Source organism: Caloenas nicobarica, chromosome 5, assembly GCF_036013445.1.
Source record: "Caloenas nicobarica isolate bCalNic1 chromosome 5, bCalNic1.hap1, whole genome shotgun sequence".
Taxonomy (NCBI): domain Eukaryota; kingdom Metazoa; phylum Chordata; class Aves; order Columbiformes; family Columbidae; genus Caloenas; species Caloenas nicobarica.
Window position 1 is genome coordinate 34,820,171 of NC_088249.1, and position 18,917 is coordinate 34,839,087.

Here is an 18,917-nt window from a genome sequence, read left to right on the forward strand (position 1 = left end):
CTATTCGCCAGCAGTCAGCCAGGGAGAGGAAAACTTCTAGCTAAAAACTGTCAGTGTGAGAGGAAAATCTTGGTTTAGGCTTCTAGAAGTTTCTTATGCATGACTGTTTACTTCATTTATGTTGGCTCTTTTTTCCAAACTTGAGAGGGAACGTTTTTAATAAACAATAGCAGGCATATATTAGAAATCCTGAAAAATACCTTACTTGTCCTTTCTTTTTTTTGTTTTAATTTTTATCAACATAATCCATACCTGCCTTTGTGTATGGGCTGGTTCTTTCACTCATGGTGTTTTTTTGTTTAAGCAAGTAAGTAAATTTATCTCAGTTTTGCTTATTGAATATAGAAATTAAATTTTACTGATGCAAATGTATACCTTCCCTTTAAGAGACTGAGCTGTCAAAGAAATGTTGCTTTGCAAGCAGAGTACTTTTTTTGGTCTTGGCTTTGTTTTGCTTTTTCGTTTGAGGCGTATGGAAGGTCTTTGACAGAAGCTTAGATTTTACCTTTTTTCTGCAAATAGTTTTCCAGATTTCTAAGTAAATACTTCTTGGTAATATTTTTTTAAGGAAAACAAAAACTGCGGAGTATTTTTTCTTTCTCTCTTTTAAACAGACCAACCACAGACTCTGAAAGTGAAATAATTTTTGAAAATGAGGATGAAAACAGTAAAGGTGATCCCCCAGTAAGTATGAAGGTAAAACTAGTGAAAATGGAGAGTTTATAAAATAGTCTCTGACAAGCAAACAGGTCAGTCAGGAGTCTTTGTTTCACTTCCATTGTAAATACACAACCACATATGCTTATGCTGCATCAGAGTACACCTTGTGCCATTAGGAGCTGCATCCCATAGAAATGATAGTATGATGCAGCTGATCTGGATCCTGTATCCCATAATATTCATTGAGCTCAGTGTGAGTTGCACTTCACAGTCGTGAGCCTGGTTATTCCAAGTTTAAGACTGCAGTAAGTAAATGATTTATCAATTAACCATATGGATTGTCTCACATGCTCTGGAAGTTGAAATTCTGTTCTGCTTTTAGATTATATTAACCAATATATTTGCTCATACTAGCCAGTTTTTCAAAGTGGTGACAATACGTGTTGCTAGCAGTCAGAAAGAGATGGGACATCAGAATATATGCGTAAGATTTTCATTGATTTTAAGATTTTTGTATGACAGCACTTGCTGTGAACAGTCAGTGCACTGGAAAGCTAATACAGAGTTTTCTACAGCATGTAAAATATGTCACTGCCAATCTTGCTGACTTGTAAAATGCTCTTACTAAAGCTTCATCTCCTCCTTCTTTCTGTTGTAGTGTACACTGGCATGACAAAGCTTTCAATATATAATTTAATAATATGGCAGTGCATTTTTTTGTCACGCTATATATATATGCAGTATATCAAAGTTGTTGGTTTGAGGGGGTTGCATTATTAATTCTGTTAAGTAAGCGTTGTATATTTTTGTTTCAAAACTTTTTTTTTTCTTCAGTGTGACACACTTTGAGATTTAGATTTCATCCAGATCCTCTGGAATGTTTTTCCTCCAGTGTCTAATTATGGCAAAATGTTATTCATTCTCAGTTTGAAGATAAGAGTTGAGTCATAGCTGGTTTTCTGGTTTATTTAGAAGCAGTGGTGTTACAAAAATGTAAATATATTATTTTGCTGTTGTTTAAAACCCAGCCATAGAAGATGAGTTCTCATGAATGTGTTCCAGCTATTAAAAAATAGTAGAATGCATAAAAAACTCCAAATGGCTTCCAGTAGCTAACTGTTCTGTTATGTTTACTGTGGTAAAGGATGAAGAAGGCAATGAAAAGAATGGCCACAGAGGAGAAGACAGGACACCAGTCATTCAGACAGTGCATTACCTGTACATCCAGGTACAAACCTGCTTGCATTTTCAGATAAGAGGATGCTGTTTACTCCAACCTGCAGAGATTGACTGATTTTCATTAGAAAAGTCATGACCTTTAAAAAATTCTGATAAGACTAAGTACAAAGTTGTTCTTGCAGTAGACTGGCTTTCAGCAAGGCTTGGCTGGGGGAAGGAACTGCGCAGTGCATGTGGCTTATTACACCTTCTGGTGTTGTGGTTGTGCCTGGAGAGAGCAGAGTTTTGTAGTGGGGGATGGGATCACTGTTGTTGCTTGTGTACCAGGGAAAGTTGGCAACTCCTGACCTAACCTTAGAACAACCCAACCAACTTCTTTTGAGTCTGTGGCTTCCAAAGCGTTACTTTATCTTGTGTTTGTTATTTGTTGAGAATATCAATCCCCACCCCTTAATGCTGTAGCTGCTTTTCTTTGGTTACAGTGTTAATTCCCAATGTGGAGTTGAAGTGTACTGAGTTAACTTCCGGAGGTGAAGTTGTATTTCATAGTTATGGAAACTTCCTCATTCTCTTCAAAGGAACTGTGTTGTCTATGCACTTTGTTTTAACAGAAACCAGTAATTTGCAAAGCCATGGTATGGCCCGAACAGGAGGCACAAAATAGAATTCCTGCAGATTTGAAACTTCCGGCTTTACTACTGCCTACATCTCCTTTGTGTTAGGCGATAGACTGGTATTGGGAGAAGTTGACTATAATCCATAACAATTCTGTAGTGATACGTAATTTTTAATAACACAATGCTACAGCTTGTCTGGAAGGAAGATGCATATTTCATAATATAAGCAGATAAGAAACCAAGTAAAATAAAACCAGAGAGTCTTTAACGTTTGGCTTAATCATACATTATGGCTTGTTTGGTTTCACCTTGTTTTTAACATTTGTATTGGAGAATGTACTACTTTACAAGCTTGTACCATTGTCCCAGAAAATAGGATAGGACCTGTAAGTGAATGCATGTTTTCTCGCTAAAATACTTCTCTCAGGAAAACTCCACACAGCTCAATGTTTTGGTGGTACTGTCTGCTCCTGAACTGTATGTTACAGAGCCATACATAAAATGCAGACAGATACAAGTTTCTGATATTCTTTTTTCTTGACAAAACTGCTCTGTCTTCCCTCTGTCCCCTACGTATGCACAACTGAAGATGGAGTATTGTGAAAAGAGCACATTAAGGGATACTATTGACCAAGGATTATATGAAGACACCAGTCGGCTTTGGAGGCTTTTCCGAGAGATTTTAGATGGGTTAGCTTACATCCATGAAAAGGTTAGTAAATACGACAGTTATGACCTGTCCGTAATATATATGTTATGCCTCTTTCTCTATCGGTTTCTTTATATTCTATTCATTTGGGGATGTTTATTTCTACGTAACTGTGTTTACTAGCAAGGTTCATTCCTTGCCCTTTCCATTATTAATTTGTTCTAGGGGTTTAGAATATTTTATCATAAACTTTAATTTTATAATGAACCACTTCAGATTTTTCCCTCTGCCATAAAAATTTGACCACCTTTAAAAACGTTCTGTTAGGTATCTGCTAGCACTGAAAAATGTTTTGAGATCCTGGGCTACAGACTGCAGTCTTACTTCAAAATTAATCGTCAGTGACTTAATGCAGTAGATTTCCCACTGTAATAATAAAGTATGTAATACCATTTTCCAGTCTGTTATAGGGTGTTATTTTGAATTGTGTTTATTGTTTAATATTCTGTGGGTCTCTTTTTTTTTCTTCTGCTGTAACAGGGAATGATCCATAGAGACTTGAAACCTGTGAACATTTTTTTAGATTCAGATGATCATGTCAAAATTGGTGATTTTGGTTTAGCTACAGATCATCCAGCAAATGCAGTAAGTATAGCTGAAAGTGATTGAAAAAACTTGGTGCTGTAATAACATGAAAGATGAAAGTAAAACATAATGTTCATTGGACTTTATATTGTAAATGTTCTAGAATTAAGCCATGTACTGCAACCAAAGCAGCAAGAAAAGCCAATAAAAGCATTTCAAATGCCATTTACAATGTGTCTGTTTTCCTGATTTCAGGTGGTCTCTAAACAAGAAGAAAATCATTCAGATAGTTCTGTTATGTCTGATCCGTCAGGTTAGTTCACATAGTAGCTTGTTCTAAATTATTTTAATTAAACACATTCTACAGTCCTGTATACTCTGATAGAACTTCCATTTATTCTTTGAAAATAAAACCCTTTTTATGGGGGGCGGGGGGGGAACCACCAACTTTTGGGTAGGTGTGTTACATGTAATCTGGTGGGTTTGATTGTTACCTAAAAATGAATTTGCTTCCACTGCTAGCCTTCTGCCGTAGATTGGTGCTATTCTCAGGCTGAGGTATATAGAGATCCTGTATATCTGTTCTGTCTGCACTTCTGTTCTCTTGCCTGTTCAGGACAATTTCAAGACTTCAGGGATTTTTGTTTGGGTTTGGTTTTTTTTTTTGACACCTTCTGTAACAGGCTGAATTTTGTGTTTTGAGAAAACTTCAGTACAGTGTGTTTCTTCAGATGAGTGTGATGGAAAGAAGTGAAATTTAGCTGTATCACTTGTGTGCTGACCTACTGCAATTCTGTAAAGCAGTAGATAGGTTTAGATACTATAGACACAGATACTTGGCATGTGAAGGTAAGAACTGTTTTGCAAACTGTTCTCAACTGAGTCTCTCTCAATAAGGAGTGCATTCCAACCTAGAAGAAATGAGGACAGAAGATGAGTGAGGCTTTTTTCTCAACTTTGCTGCATTTCTCCAACGCTTACTTGAAACTCATACTCTCATCTTTTGCCGCATAGGTAATTTGACAGGGATGGTTGGCACCGCGCTGTACGTCAGCCCAGAGGTCCAAGGGAGCACAAAGTCTACATACAATCAGGTATGATTAAAGTAGACTTAACAAAAATGTAGCATGGAATCCAAGGTACCAGGTACAATTTAGATCATTCCTGCTCAACAAGGGTGAATTCAAGGTGGAACAGGATATGGTGGGACTGCTGCAATAAGGAGTGTTCCTTTGAGACCAAGGGTAGAAGGATGTGGGCAAGTCAGTTTTTCTGCCTGTGCTCTGGGCATGACAAGGTGCAAGCAACTTCAAGTTGAAAGCAGGTAGTCATGGAAGGCCTTGGTAAATGAACAGGGTAGAAATCTTACAGTTTTTAGTTAAGGTATAATGCTGTCATCAGAAGTAGGTATTGCTCTCCTGGATTCCTAGACTGCGATTTGGGAGGTGGGGGGTGCATTTTTTCATCATAGGATACCGTTTATGTGCAGAGATGAGCTGAATTTCAAAGCAGGAATGTTTTCAAAGTGGGAGTCCTTTACATCATGGCAGTGCTGTGATGATGCAAGTCATTGAAGCCTACCAAATCTTAACGCATTGTGTCAAAAAACTAAAACTAAGCCACAAAAAACCCTCACACACCCCTCTCTCTGGCCGTTATATACCGTAAAATTTAACCAAAACATTATTTTTTCTCTGCTCTCATCTTCTGCAGAGAATTCACAGGTATTAAATTTAAGTTTCCATTTTTGTCTTCTTTAGAAAGTGGACCTGTTCAGTCTGGGTATAATATTCTTTGAAATGTCTTACCATCCCATGACTACTGCATCAGAAAGGATCTTTGTTCTCAGTCAGTTAAGACTGGTAAGTACACAGATATAAAAGATACTAATCCTGTGCATCACATAGATTGTTAAGAGAAGTAAAACAATGCAAAACAACAAAAACATTTCCACAGGAAGTATTTTTTAAAAAGTTTATAAAATATATAATGAAAAGTGAAGAACAAAATTGGAGCTGGTACTGATATTCCCTTAATGCACTGTGGATTCCCTTATGGTATCACCATCAGCCAGTGTTCTATTTGTGAAATTAATTTTTATAGTACAGAACTTTAAAGGTGTAAATATCAGGTAAAGGCATCATGGCTTTAGTACACCTGAGTTTAGACCTGGTGGGTCTATCTCAGGAACCAGTTGGTATTAGTAGTTGGTAAATGCTTGTGATTATATCTTCATTGTACAAAACATCATAAAAGCATTTCAGTGACATTCTTTTCCCTTTTAGCTCTTCAAACTAAATTTGTCGGGGTGGGGGGCAGGTCTGGTTAATTTGAGTTTTGGGGTTTGTTTCTGGTGGTTGGTTAGTTGGTGTTTTTTGGTTTTTGTTCCCCCATGGGCAAATAAAAATGCTTAGTTTCTCTGTTTAAATATGTAGAACTTAAGGCTAGCATGAGCAAGCTGGACTGCCTGTTATAATTCAAATGTCGTTTTTGTGTTTTATAGCCCACTATTGTATTTCCTAAAGACTTTGATGAAGTCAAGCATGCAAAGCAGGTAATTTTAAAGACAATTTATTAGGTATTTCCTCTCAGGAAGAGTTAATTATAATTTTTCCCACTTAGTTTTAAATTAGTAGTCTCTGCCAAGTTCTTACTACATAACATTAGAACAAAGTAAGGAATTAAAAAAATCTCAAAATAATATTCTAACTTAACATGGAAATATACTTACCCCCAAAATTCCCAGAGCACAGTCATAAAGAAATGCAGAGTTCCCTGGCACACCTTTTAAGTTCCGAGGGACAATTCTGATGTTTTAGGCCCAGACAAATGGCAGATCTGTTGTTTAACTCTTAACTTAAAGTTTTGAACGAAATCCTCGTCAAAGAGCAGAAAGAGGTGTGCCAGCCAAATTGACTGCTCTGATTTGGAAAAGAGCAACCAGGAGCTGTTCTGGATGCCTCTATGGCAGAGAAATGAAGTGATAAGGAGCAGTGTAATCTTTTCTGGACCATACAGATTTTTTTTCCTTGTACTAGTGGATTCTCTTTTGTTGACCATTAGCATTAGCTTTTTGTCTGTTATGCCTGTGAAACAGCAGTTTCTGTTTCTAGTTATTGCTGTTACTAGTACCACAAAAATGTTTGTCCTGTACCATTTACTGAAATATGCCAGGAAGATTCCCCTTTCTTTAATATCTGGAGCTCTCAGATCTTCGTTATGCATATGATTCTATTTTCTCTTAGCTTTGTCAATAAAGAGATGCCAGAGCTAGCACAACATAGCACAACAAAGGATACTACGTATTTTGTGATCCCAAGAGGCACATTTCTAATACTTTTTGTGTTTTAGTAAATTTTATTCCGATAGTAACACAATAAAAGATATCTAGAATTTAATAAGCAAAGAATATCCACCTCAAAGATTCAGGTCCTGCTTTTTTGTCCCTTGTAGAGTCTCAGTTTTTTATTAATGTGATGTGACTAAGAAGTTTGTTGTAAATACTGCTAATATGTAGTTTTTCTAAACTATTAAATTTTTATTTCATTTGTAGAGATCAGTTATTACATGGCTCCTGAACCATGATCCTGCAGCACGACCAACAGCTGTGGAGCTGTTAAAAAGTGAACATCTTCCACCACCACAGATGGAAGAGTCTGAACTTCATGAAGTACTCCACCATACCTTGGCAAATGTGGATGGAAAGGCCTACCGGACTATGATGAGTCAGATATTTTCACAGCGTATATCTCCAGCAATAGACTATACCTATGACAGTGATATGCTGAAGGTTTGTAGGTGTTTAGGGCATGTGTGGAGTTATGTTACCTGTGCTGGATCTAAAAAAAAAGTTTATATGGTTAAACGCAAAAACATGTTTGAGAAAATTGCATTATCTCTTAAGATTAACCTTCACATTAGTCCCTATTTAAAGCTACAAGTCTGTACTCTGTGGGCTTGAATAACTGCCTCCCATTTGAACCTTACATCCATTCTTCAATGACGTAACAAGCGGTGTTGGATTGTAGCAGCTAAAGCTTTAAGCTTATGTGCAGATGATTACTTTCTTTACTGTGAATTTCTGGCAGACTAATGGTACTTGTATCGGAGTGCCAATGGAAAGTGCTGCCTCGGACTGTTTTGTTCCCTTTCAAATCGTGTCAATCAAAATAATCCTTCTCAGTTTCTCCACTCTTCTGTCTTTCTAAATCTAGAGAAATACAAGCCAACACAGTACAACAATGCTTTGTAAAGCTGTATTTATATTTTTCTTACGTAAGCAGTACCATTTATGATAGTGGGGTGAGATAGCAGAACGCTTATTTGCTATATTACATGGAATGATTGCCTATATTACATGAAGTGTTCACGGCATATGAATTATATATGTACTCTTTATTTGTGATGGTTTCAGGGTAGTTTTTCTATTTGGGCAGCCAAGATACAGCAGCATGTGTGTGAGATTGTCAGCCGGATATTTAAAAGACACGGTGGGTGTGTTTACAAAAGTTGTTCATTTCCTTTTTTGTGACTGAATGGATTTCAGAGAATGGAATGGTTTTACTGCTATCACATGAGTCAGAAAGTACGTTCAGTAGTTGCTTATCATTTGAAATTTTACATTTTTTTTGCTGTTATTTCAGCATCCCAGTAATAGCCATTAACTTCAAATCTGAATTATTTACATTTGCTATAGAAAGAAGAGTGAAAATCTTAATTATATCTTTGAATGTATTTGGTTGTTCTGATAAGTCTGTATGAGCTTTTAGAAGGGAGTGTTACATAAAATCTACAGCTGTGTATAAGGCTAGTTCAATAGAGAAAGACTGGGCATCCGTGTAGCACCGTAAGCTCTCTCTGAACATAGCCAGAATGAGGATGGCCCAGGAAAGGCCGTGGACACAGAGCAGGTGGGTGGTTGTAGTTTCAGTGACGCCGCTCTTAACAGCGTTTTGCTGTTCAGGAACTTCTTGAGTCAGAGCTAACATCATGATGTTCACCAGTCTTTGATGGGATTTCTTTCCAGGACTCTCTCTGGTCATTAGTAATAGTATTTGCTTAAATCTAGTTTTTAAGAGAGGAAGAAAGTTTATGCACACACTGTCACATTTGAAATGTTATAAATTGTATTGTTTTATAGGTGTTCGTGGTATTTTGTATAGAAGTAGAGGACTTTAAAAAAGAAATTGGGAGATTTTTCTAATAGATGATAATCTGTTTAAGCATTATCAGGGTTTGACAATACCAAACAATGAGAAACTAAGGAATGTGAAGTCAAGTATATAGAAGTTACTTTCTCCCACCTACTCATTTAAAGATTAACAGATTTTGGAAAGTGTTCATCAGCATTTTAGAGATTTAAATGTTTTCATTCTTTTGAAAAAAAAAAAAAAAAAGTGGGGTTTTGTATACATATTTTTTCTATGAGATTGTATCTGCCATCTGTAATGGTTAGAAGCATTTCCCTGTATTTTGGGCTTTTTTTTTTTCTTGATTTAAATGTTTATGTTGAAATTTAATTGAAGACCTGAGCAAAGCTGCTATAATAGAATAGCTGTTTGAGAATCAGTAGAGAATTGAAGAGAGAAAAGTATTTTTCAGTGATTAGTGATATTATTGTTAATACTGAGGTTTCGATAAATATTGGATTCATGGTGGCAGATGGTTGCAAAATATAGCCAGAAAAAAAAGGTGTTTATGAGGTTTTAAAGTGAACCATGAACACTTCTAGTACATTTTTGAGACACGGAATGCAACGTATTTGAACAATATCTGTTTTCTATGGAAGTGTCTCTAGACCAACACGGTACTATTGGTATCTGTAGTTTCTCATCTGCTTGGTCTGCGTGCCTTTGTGAAGGGTGGTATTTAAAGAGGGAGGGCAAGGTGCGGATTCTGCTGGGGCTGTGGAATTGGCACTTCTGTTTCTCTGTGGGCTGCCTGCTGTGCCCAAGAAGTTTGCAAGATAAAATGTCAAAGTTTGTTTGATGGCTTTCTTTAAACAGTGGAAGAGGAAAGTCTATTTAGGACACTTAAAATAATGTAATTTTTTTAAAGGTGTTGGTTCAGATTATCATGCCTTGCAAGGTTGTTCATGAGCTTGTAAAAAGCAGATGTTACTGCTGAAATGGGAGGTGATAGGTTTTTACTGGTTTTGTGCAGGAGCCATCAAGCTGCATACTCCACTGCTGATGCCCAGAAATAAGAAATTATATGAACATAATGAAGCTTCATATTTCATGGATCACAGTGGGATGCTGGTGATGCTTCCTTATGACCTCAGGGTAAGTAGTATCATCTCTGCAGGCAAAGCTGGGTTTGAAGAGCGCTGTGGTGTTTGCAGATACCTTTAATTCACTAGTCACAAATTTGCTTTAGGCTTACATTTCTTCTAAGTGTCGAAGTACTGTATCTTTCAGTGTCTGTTCCTGTATTCCTCAGTGGTGTCCTAGTTTTGACAGTTGAAGGCATAGGGAAGAAATATACTCTTCTTTTTTTTTTTTTTTTTTTTTTTTTTGTTCTTTAACATAGGTGAAAATAATGCCATATTATAAATATGGTATATGTGACTAGTGGGTTGTGGGTTTTTTTCTTGCGTGTATATGAGACAAGACTTTTCCGATGACCAGTGAAAACTGTAATATTTCCATCCCTTTCTTATTTATATATCTTTATAGAGAATGTGGGTAACAGTCTGTCTAGTTTTATATTCCTCAAACAGATGTTGTCAAGGGGCATTCTACTCTTGAGAGGAATTGATGTTTGTGCTGTTCAGATTTTATTGTCTGGAATTCCTATATCCGTAATACCCAATTATATGCGAAGCTGGCCTATTTAATCACCTAGCACTTAATTTAACATCTAAAGGCTTTAAGTTATATTTTTTGTTTGGTTAAAGAACCTGACTTTTTGTATGCCATTTCATTAATTTAAGATCAGTTTGACTCACCCTTCCTTTGCATTTATAACATCAAGCTATACAATATGAATCACAGTTAAGGATTTGTGCAGGATCTAAATTGATCTTTCTGTTGGAATTACTTGTTTTGGAAAATGTGTTGATCAAAGATTTATTTCAAAATATTCATTTATATCTTTTTGCAAACAGGAAAATACCTGCCTATACATTTTCATATGCTCATAGTTGATCTATGTTGCTTTTTGCATGCAGTAGGGTAATTAAGAAATGTCCTTGTGTTTGCTCTCCAAGCTCTTCCAGCAACTTGGCGGGGGAATGTTTTTATTTAAACTTGCCACATGGATGATTAGATTGATATTACTTGGCTATGGCAAATATTTAAGGCATTATTACACATGTGAGTGTACAAGTGCACAGTAGTAGTTCATTTCCAGTTGCAGAGTTCAGTCAGACTGAATGTTTTGTTTCAACAATTTTAATGTATTTTGTTTTTCAGATTCCTTTTGCAAGATTTGTAGCTAGAAATAACATCTCAAACTTGAAAAGGTAAGGGACATGAGATGACGTTTTGCAGAGATGACAGTGACCACTGAAGATGCTGATTCATTCTTCAATGTTTCCTTTAGATACTGTATAGAGAGAGTTTTCCGACCTCGGAAATTAGACCGCTGTCATCCCAAAGAACTCCTAGAATGTGCGTTCGACATCATTACATCTACTGGAAATAGCTTTTTGCCTATAGCAGAAACAATTTATGCCATTTCAGAAATCATTCAAGAGTTTTCAGTGTTACAGGTAGATTCTCTAATCATCCTCTTTGCTCTCTTGTCCATCCTAAAAATTTAGTCTAAGTAAATATTTAGTCTAATATATTTTTAAAGGGTAGTCCTTTTAACTGTAACAAGTGCAGAACTGTTTTATTTTTTTATCAATAGTCAGTTACAGAACACTCATTGAAATCAAAATATGTTTCATAAGTAAACTTAAAAAGAAGCATAGGTTTGTGTGCAAAGGAAACATTAATTGAATCCTTACAGGGCCACTGAAATAACATCTGTCTTCTGTCAGGAAAGTGATTATTGTAGGATAGGACAAGCCTTGCCGTTCTTTAGTTATAGGCGGAAGGTAAGGTGGTGGAAGGAGAGGTCTGAAGTTAGTTTTGAACTATTATTAAATGTTCAGAAACCTTTTTTTTTCTTTTCCTTTTCTTTTTTCTTTTAAGGAACATGGAGTGCAAGTAAAACTTTTTTCCTTCCTTCTTTTTTTCTTTACCCTTTGTTAGGAAAGAAATTACAGTATTTACTTGAACCACACGGCCTTACTGAAAGCTATACTTTTGCACTGTGGGATACCAGAGGATAAACTCAATCAAGTTTACATCATTCTGTATGATGCTGTGGTAAGATAGTAGTTATTAATCTGATCTCTGTAATCATCACTGTAGTGTATCTTATTTTGTGGAGCTGTCTCTAAAAGGCTGGCTGTCTTTGGGCTGTCAACTTAGATTAATTACTTTTCTGTTGCTTCTGGATTGGGATGTTTTAAGATGATTTTTAAATGTGTATTTATGAGAGAATTATTCACCTGTATAATTAAGAACTGGTCGGTTAGTCAATAAAAACTTGAAAGCGCATCTTAGTATCTTGGTCTTTTCTACCTTTATAAGCAGAGAAAATAGATTACATTTATTTGAATGATTAAGGTAGTGTTTAAATCCCAGTATTTTGTTTTAATTTCATTTTATTCTTTTTTTTGTTTCTTAATTTACATAAGCATTTCAGTATTTATCCAGAAGTGCTTTTCAACAAAGTTAGTATTTTTATATCTTTCGTGGCTTCTTGAAACCAGGACAAATATGACCTCACTATAAGAGAGGTGAAAAATGTGTTATTTATTGGTTTTATTCTTTTACAGTATTATTGCAGTCTGTAAATGCAACTTTTAACTAAAGGTATTGGAAAATTGTCTTTTAATTCTTCTCAACAATAGTAATTTTTTTTTTTGTTACAAAGTTGTTGAAAACATTTGATTCTGTTTCTCTTGTAGACTGAAAAGCTAACTAAAAGAGAAGTAGAAGCCAAATTCTGTAATCTTTCTCTCACATCAAATAGTGTAAGTAATTTTAATTCAGTGTTAATTTCCCTGTAACTTGCCAAAAGTCAGTAATATTTTATTTACTTTGTAATTTAATCAACTAGAGTAAGAAACATAAACTGTTGCATCTGCTGTTCAAAATAGATCAGTCTCTTCGGAAGTGGTCTGATTTTGCTCTCACTTCTCTCTGGAAGTCAGTATTGCAACTGTCTAAGTTTCTTTCTTCTTTTAAATGTATTTTTAAGATTGTGGAAGCAATTAAAGGGTAAATGGAATACTGTACAGAGGTGTTTAGTAAAACATGCTGAGAGAAACTTCAGGAAAAAAAATTGTCTGCAAATGTTGATGAATAATGAGACTTGTGCCTGTCCATTCTTTTCTTCAACTCGCTAGGTAGAAACAGGCTGAGGGGCAAAACAAGAAAAAAAGGCAAATAGTTTACTGAGGCCAAGTCAAACGTTTTTCTTTTTTTTAGATGTGATCTATTAGGAGCTCTGTCAGTGGCGGTATCTATGTTTTTAATCTAATTTTTGTTTTTAGCTTTCTCGACTCTACAGATTCATTGAGCAGAAGGGAGAAGCAAGTAACGTGTTTCCGTTTTTAAACACAATGATAAAACAAAAGCCAGGTGTCACTCAGCTGCTGAAGCATGGCATGAAGGATTTAGAGGAAATCATTGGTCTGTTAAAGCAACTTGGAATAAAACTTCAGGTTTGTAAAATGCTCTTCTAATAAATTAATAGATTTGTAGGCTGCTGGGCCTTGTAATTTCCCAGGAAACAAAGTAATGGTAGTTTAGAATAGAAAAAGCACATCTAAGTGTCTTTCGATGGCAAGTAATTATGTTGGCATTGATTTACTTATTTTTTTAATGCGTTTTAAGAATAAGACCTCTTCCAGTCAGAAGTCTCTGGCTTAATTTCTATCTGATGACACAGACTTTTTTTTTTTTCCCAAACAAGACTGAAGGCATTACCAAGAGCATAAAGAAATTTTAAGTTTTGAAACAAACTATTTTAAAAATACAGAAAGCTGATGAGTACTAAAGGCCTCTCTGCCTCCTCCACCTTCCTTGAGGCTTGCTGTTTGGGCTTTGTGCTGTATGTCCCTTGGGATGCTTTAAGATTAAAGCATCATTTCTTTTTTTTTAACTGTATTTTAAATATTTGGAGATAATGAGTGTTTCCATATGTCGTCTTTATGTGAGAACAGTGTTTTCAATCCATACTGCTAATAGGAAATTAATTATGTTAGCTGGCAATATTGGTACGAGTCTTGTACACATATTCATTTTTATTTTACAGGTTTCTATAAATCTGGGACTAGTTTACAAAATACAGCAGCACAATGGTATTATCTTTCAGTTTATAGCATACATCAAAAGAAGACAAAGAACTGTGCCTGAAATTCTTGCTGCAGGGGGCAGATATGATCATCTGGTATGCACTCATCTCTTTTAATGAATTTAGATTTTTTTAAAAAAAAACATGAATAAATGAAAAATGTTTTTGACATTTTGCAAAGGTAACTATTTGAGTCTTCCATTTTGTTTTTCTCTTGTTTTGAGATTCCACAATTTAGAGGGCCGCAGACAGTAGGACCAGTTCCTTCAGCTGTTGGAGTCAGCATAGCTATAGATAAAATAACTGCTGCTGTTTCCGGTGTGGAGGATTCTGTAAGTCTTTTCTTGGGGAGTTGGGGTTGTTTGGTTGGTTTTTGCTCCTGATAGTTCAGTAACCTAATTGTAGCCACAGACAGGCAAAAAATAAGATGTTCAGTTGTGTTCCAAAACAATACCATACCGAAATAGACAGGAAACACCAAGACGATATGTTTTCTTCTGTGTTTCTCTACATGGAATTATTTAGTGAAATAAGAATTATGGAAGAGAGGATCATCAGGCTTATACCCTTTTATTTTGAATATAAGTGGGACATTTTTTTTTTTTCAGCCTGTGGGTTGTCTCAGATGGAAGAATACAACTGTAGATACTTAGCTATTATAATAAGTGTTACTCTGCCCTTACCACTTATTCCTTTATAAAAGTATAGAAGGTGGAGATGGAAGGAAACTTAAGAAAATGGGCTACTGTGTATAGTGTGACACAATTTCACTTGGTTGTGGAATGTGTGTTTTAGTAACCTTTCTTTATAAGAATAAACAAACATTGCTAAGCCGGGGGGCGGGGAGGGAAGGGTGGTCTTGTGGCTAATATTGTCCTCCTTGTTTTTACTTTCCCATCAGGTTTCTGTCAGCTCATGTGACCTGCTGGTTGTAAGCGTTGGTCAGATGTCAATGGGTAGAGCTATCAATATTGTTCAGAAACTCTGGACTGCAGGAATTCCAGCCGAGATAATGTATGACTGGTCCCAGGTAGAATTTCTGTCTCCGTGTCTTAACTATATTGTTATTCTCTAAAATTAGTGCAGCCCGAGACCATCTTTTTTCAATTTTTTTCTAGTTTTTAGTGAGTTACAGACTCATAAAATTGAGCATGTAGGATGTTATTCAGATACAATAATGTTAAGCCTTTCCGGCCTTGCAGGATTCTTCCTCTCTACCTCCCAGCATATTTAAAAGAGCAATGGAGGATCTTTATGTGCTCCCCAGAGCACAGAGAAATTAAGTGACCTTCCCCAATTACACACAGAGTGTGGAGTCCAAGGCCAATTGAAATCAAGGGGGAAAGTCACGTAATGAATTTAAAATGAGGCCAATTAGCTCCAATTAATTTAAGTGAGGATTCTTCAAAGCCAAAGCATTTTTTTTTGTGCCAGTGACGGCAATAAATTTTCCTTTCAATGACAGATACAAGTAGGATCCCTGAAGTACTAAGTTGATCCTTAACCAAAGGGCACGTCTGGAACAGAACAGTAGCATCAACTTTTAAATATATCCAGGTGGCTGAAGACTATGGAGTACAGAGGGAATATTGACATCATTCTACAGTTAGACAAACAGTTCAGTAAACTGAGCTACTAGGTACACTGTGGGGTCCCCTTGTAGTCCCTGGAGAGATGTGTGGTAGGAAGCAGAGAGTGACAAGCTGAGTTGTGCCCTTTTTTCTCCAGTTGAAACCATTTGGACCTTTAGCCACTACTGCCTCACTGGTGTAGTGAGCTACACGCAAATGCTCAAGTCCCTTTTAACAGTGGTGGCAGTTACCTGAGGACTGAGCCTGGTTCACCTGTGAGCGTGCCAGATGGTGACTAACAGACACACTGTGCCAGTTGTCTGTCCTTAGTCACGTGCTGCAGAGCAGACAGGTTTGGGTTCAATCACTTAATTGCCTGACTTTTTGGTGATCTTTTGCAATAACATTTCCAATGGTTTAAATCTCTCAGAATTCTTAAAAGAATCCAGATCGTTATGCTTTTCTGATGATCACCCTGGGTTCTCTTCTTTTTGCGACTCTAAAGGAATGAAGATTTGGGTAGTTACTGCCTCTGCCTAATGTTGTCTCGCAAACCCCTGCTAGGTCAGTCTAGCAAGCCCTTCAGGGAGTTCAGCGCTGAGGATGGTGTCAGTCAGCCTCAGGTTCACATGAAACACAGCTGGAATAGTGTTTTATGACAGAGCACCAGTTGTGCAGGACCGGGCTGTTCCTGACAGGTGCAGCCAGTGGGGTGGTGACTGTTTGGCTGATGTTTTGTTGCACATTTTTACAGTTACCTGAACCCTGCACTTCTAGAGCCAGCTAGCCCTTCCATGTGGGAGTCAGCACTGCAGGGCCTAGGCGTTCTCTCTGTTTAATGTAGATTTCAGTTTGTAAGGAGCTTTAGGTGGATAAATACATGCATAATGAAGTTTCACCTCCTGGACTTGTTGATAAACCTTTCCTCTCTCAGACACATATATAATTAGTGTAACTGCTGCATTCCAAGTTATTTTAATGGAGGACAGGAGACTTTGTTTACTTAAGTGATAATTTTATAATTTGCCAAATTTCCATCCTATTCCCCTTTCCCCGTTCCCATATCAGTCCCAGGAAGAACTGCAGGAGTATTGCAGATGCTCTGGGATTACGTATGTGGCTCTTGTGTCAGATAAAGAGGGAAGTCATGTGAAGGTAAGTGTGGGACCAGAGGAAGCTTGATGATGTTTCAGATTTATAATTTGTTGTTCTACATGTCGTTTTGTTTTGGGTTTTGTTTTGTTTTAAGATCATTATTATTTTCAATAAAGTATTAAAGAAGGTGGAATTCAGGTAAATACAAGTTCAGTTGCTAAATAGTAGAAAGTTCTTCTGGTGAAGCCTGGGTTTTTTTATCTCTCCGTAACACTGTTATTTAGAGACCTCCTTTCCTCTAGGAAAGTTGGAAAATTAGTTCAGACATTGCTTGACTTTGAGTCATTGGTGTCTTTACATAGAAAAAGGTTTCTGTTGTCTCTGATTTCTTTGTATCAAAATGAATTAGGTGACTCAGTCATCTTTCCAGTTGGCAGCTTTCCATGTTACAAAACAAATATAACTAAAACATAAATCTAAAAAAAAAGCGGCCATGTAATTTAAGCAAGCAGAGTCTCTGTAAGCTAAGGTTAAGATAGAAAGACTGGACTGTGTCACAATATGAATTACCACCTTATGTGCTCTGCAGCCTGTGATTCTGGTACCATTTTAGAATGAAGACTTATTCTTTGAAATAAGTAAGCCTTAGACAGCATCTGATGTGGCCATGTTACCTAGCCAATGTGTATTACTAAAATATTTTTGACTTTTATTCACACTCTTTGTCAATGTAACAGATAGCAAATAACTGTGCATTAACTGTATGAACAAGTAGATTTTGATGATGAGAATGTGATATATCAATGTCTTCCACAAGGCTATTACAGAGCGTTCTTTTAGATATGGCTTTATTGAAGTAAAACCAACAAAGAACATGCTAATGAGGTGAATGGTGGTGTTACTGATTAATCTCTTCCCAATGAAGGTGGAGCAGATGTTCTAAGTTTTGACTGTTTGAGTCTAAGTCTTGCAAACTGAAAGGCAAGCCTTATTCTAACATAATTCCTTAACAAAAAAAGCCCCAAACCAATACGCTATTATTAATAGGGTATTTGCACCTGTAAAGCATTCTGTTAAAAAGTTAATTATCACATAGTAAATACAAGTAGTCAAGATAGTTTAAGCTTTGGGAATGCAGAGAAAATTAGTTGGTTAAAAAAAAATCTAATCAAATATTTAATTGGCAGTGATTGGTAATGATGATAGCTTCCTACCTTTGACTGCTTCACCTTTGATGGCTGAATAATCCAGTTTGGTTTTGATTGAATTTGATAAATTTATTCATATGCCATTTTAAGAATCAACAATCTTAAGAACCACTGAACTACATCATAGGTGAAATCCTTTGAGAAAGACAGACAGACGGAGAAAAGGATTTTAGAATCTGACTTAGTAGATCACCTGATCCAGAAACTGAAAACTAAAATCTGTGATGAAAGATGTAGTAGGTAAGTAGCATAACATGTCAACGTGAATACTCAGAATCAGAAATTACTGGTTTAATTAAATAATTTAAAATATTAAATAATTGTAATGTATTTTAAGATATTAACCTTGATTTTATTTGATAAAGAATAAGAGCTTTGCTGAATTCCTTTTGAGGGGAAAAGCAAAAGGTTTGATTATGGAATTTTGTTGAGATTAGGAAAGAGACCACTTTCCCTAGCTACTCTTATAGTCAAACATCCCTAATGCTTCATACATTAAAAGACCACGTGGTTATCCAGCTCAAATGCTACTAGAACAGCAGTATTGCTTGTATGGCAGGACCAGAATTCAGTTATGTTCAGGTACTGTGTAATCAAAGAATTAAAGCAGCAAATCCCTTTCATTCTGAGGCAGTGTTCATATGGCAAAAATGAAAGTATAATTGTAGCACACCTGTACACACTGGCACAAGTGAAAGTAACACCCAGCAAAGACTCGGGGTACACAGCAACACCCCATCATCCTATCTGTGTTGAAATTACTATTTATTGTCACCAATAGAATTGAGGACAGAAATCATAGGAGAGACTACAGTCACACCTGTGTGCCTAAGCAGTATAGCTGTTATTCATGCATATCCCTTTGTAAATATATAGTTACACATATATTTATATGTGTGTACATATATATGTACATATGTAGTGGCAGCAGGAACAGACATGGTTTATTCACACAAACTTGAATTCAGAAATTAACAGACCTGACATCCAAAGTATT

At 36.3% G+C, this 18,917-nt stretch overlaps 1 protein-coding gene across 1 annotated transcript in view; it reads left to right on the forward strand.

Annotated features, from left to right (window-relative positions):
• Window positions 1-18,917, forward strand: part of EIF2AK4 (eukaryotic translation initiation factor 2 alpha kinase 4) — a 42,496-nt gene that overhangs the window by 15,410 nt on the left and 8,169 nt on the right. Inside the window, 21 exon segments of the mRNA XM_065635087.1 lie at window positions 615-684; window positions 1,805-1,888; window positions 3,046-3,168; window positions 3,646-3,750; window positions 3,946-4,003; window positions 4,705-4,784; window positions 5,451-5,552; window positions 6,194-6,244; window positions 7,244-7,480; window positions 8,105-8,180; window positions 9,853-9,974; window positions 11,106-11,155; window positions 11,236-11,404; window positions 11,892-12,008; window positions 12,656-12,721; window positions 13,244-13,414; window positions 14,008-14,142; window positions 14,271-14,378; window positions 14,948-15,076; window positions 16,686-16,772; window positions 18,048-18,160. Of these exon segments, the coding sequence (XP_065491159.1) occupies window positions 615-684; window positions 1,805-1,888; window positions 3,046-3,168; window positions 3,646-3,750; window positions 3,946-4,003; window positions 4,705-4,784; window positions 5,451-5,552; window positions 6,194-6,244; window positions 7,244-7,480; window positions 8,105-8,180; window positions 9,853-9,974; window positions 11,106-11,155; window positions 11,236-11,404; window positions 11,892-12,008; window positions 12,656-12,721; window positions 13,244-13,414; window positions 14,008-14,142; window positions 14,271-14,378; window positions 14,948-15,076; window positions 16,686-16,772; window positions 18,048-18,160 (2,253 nt within the window).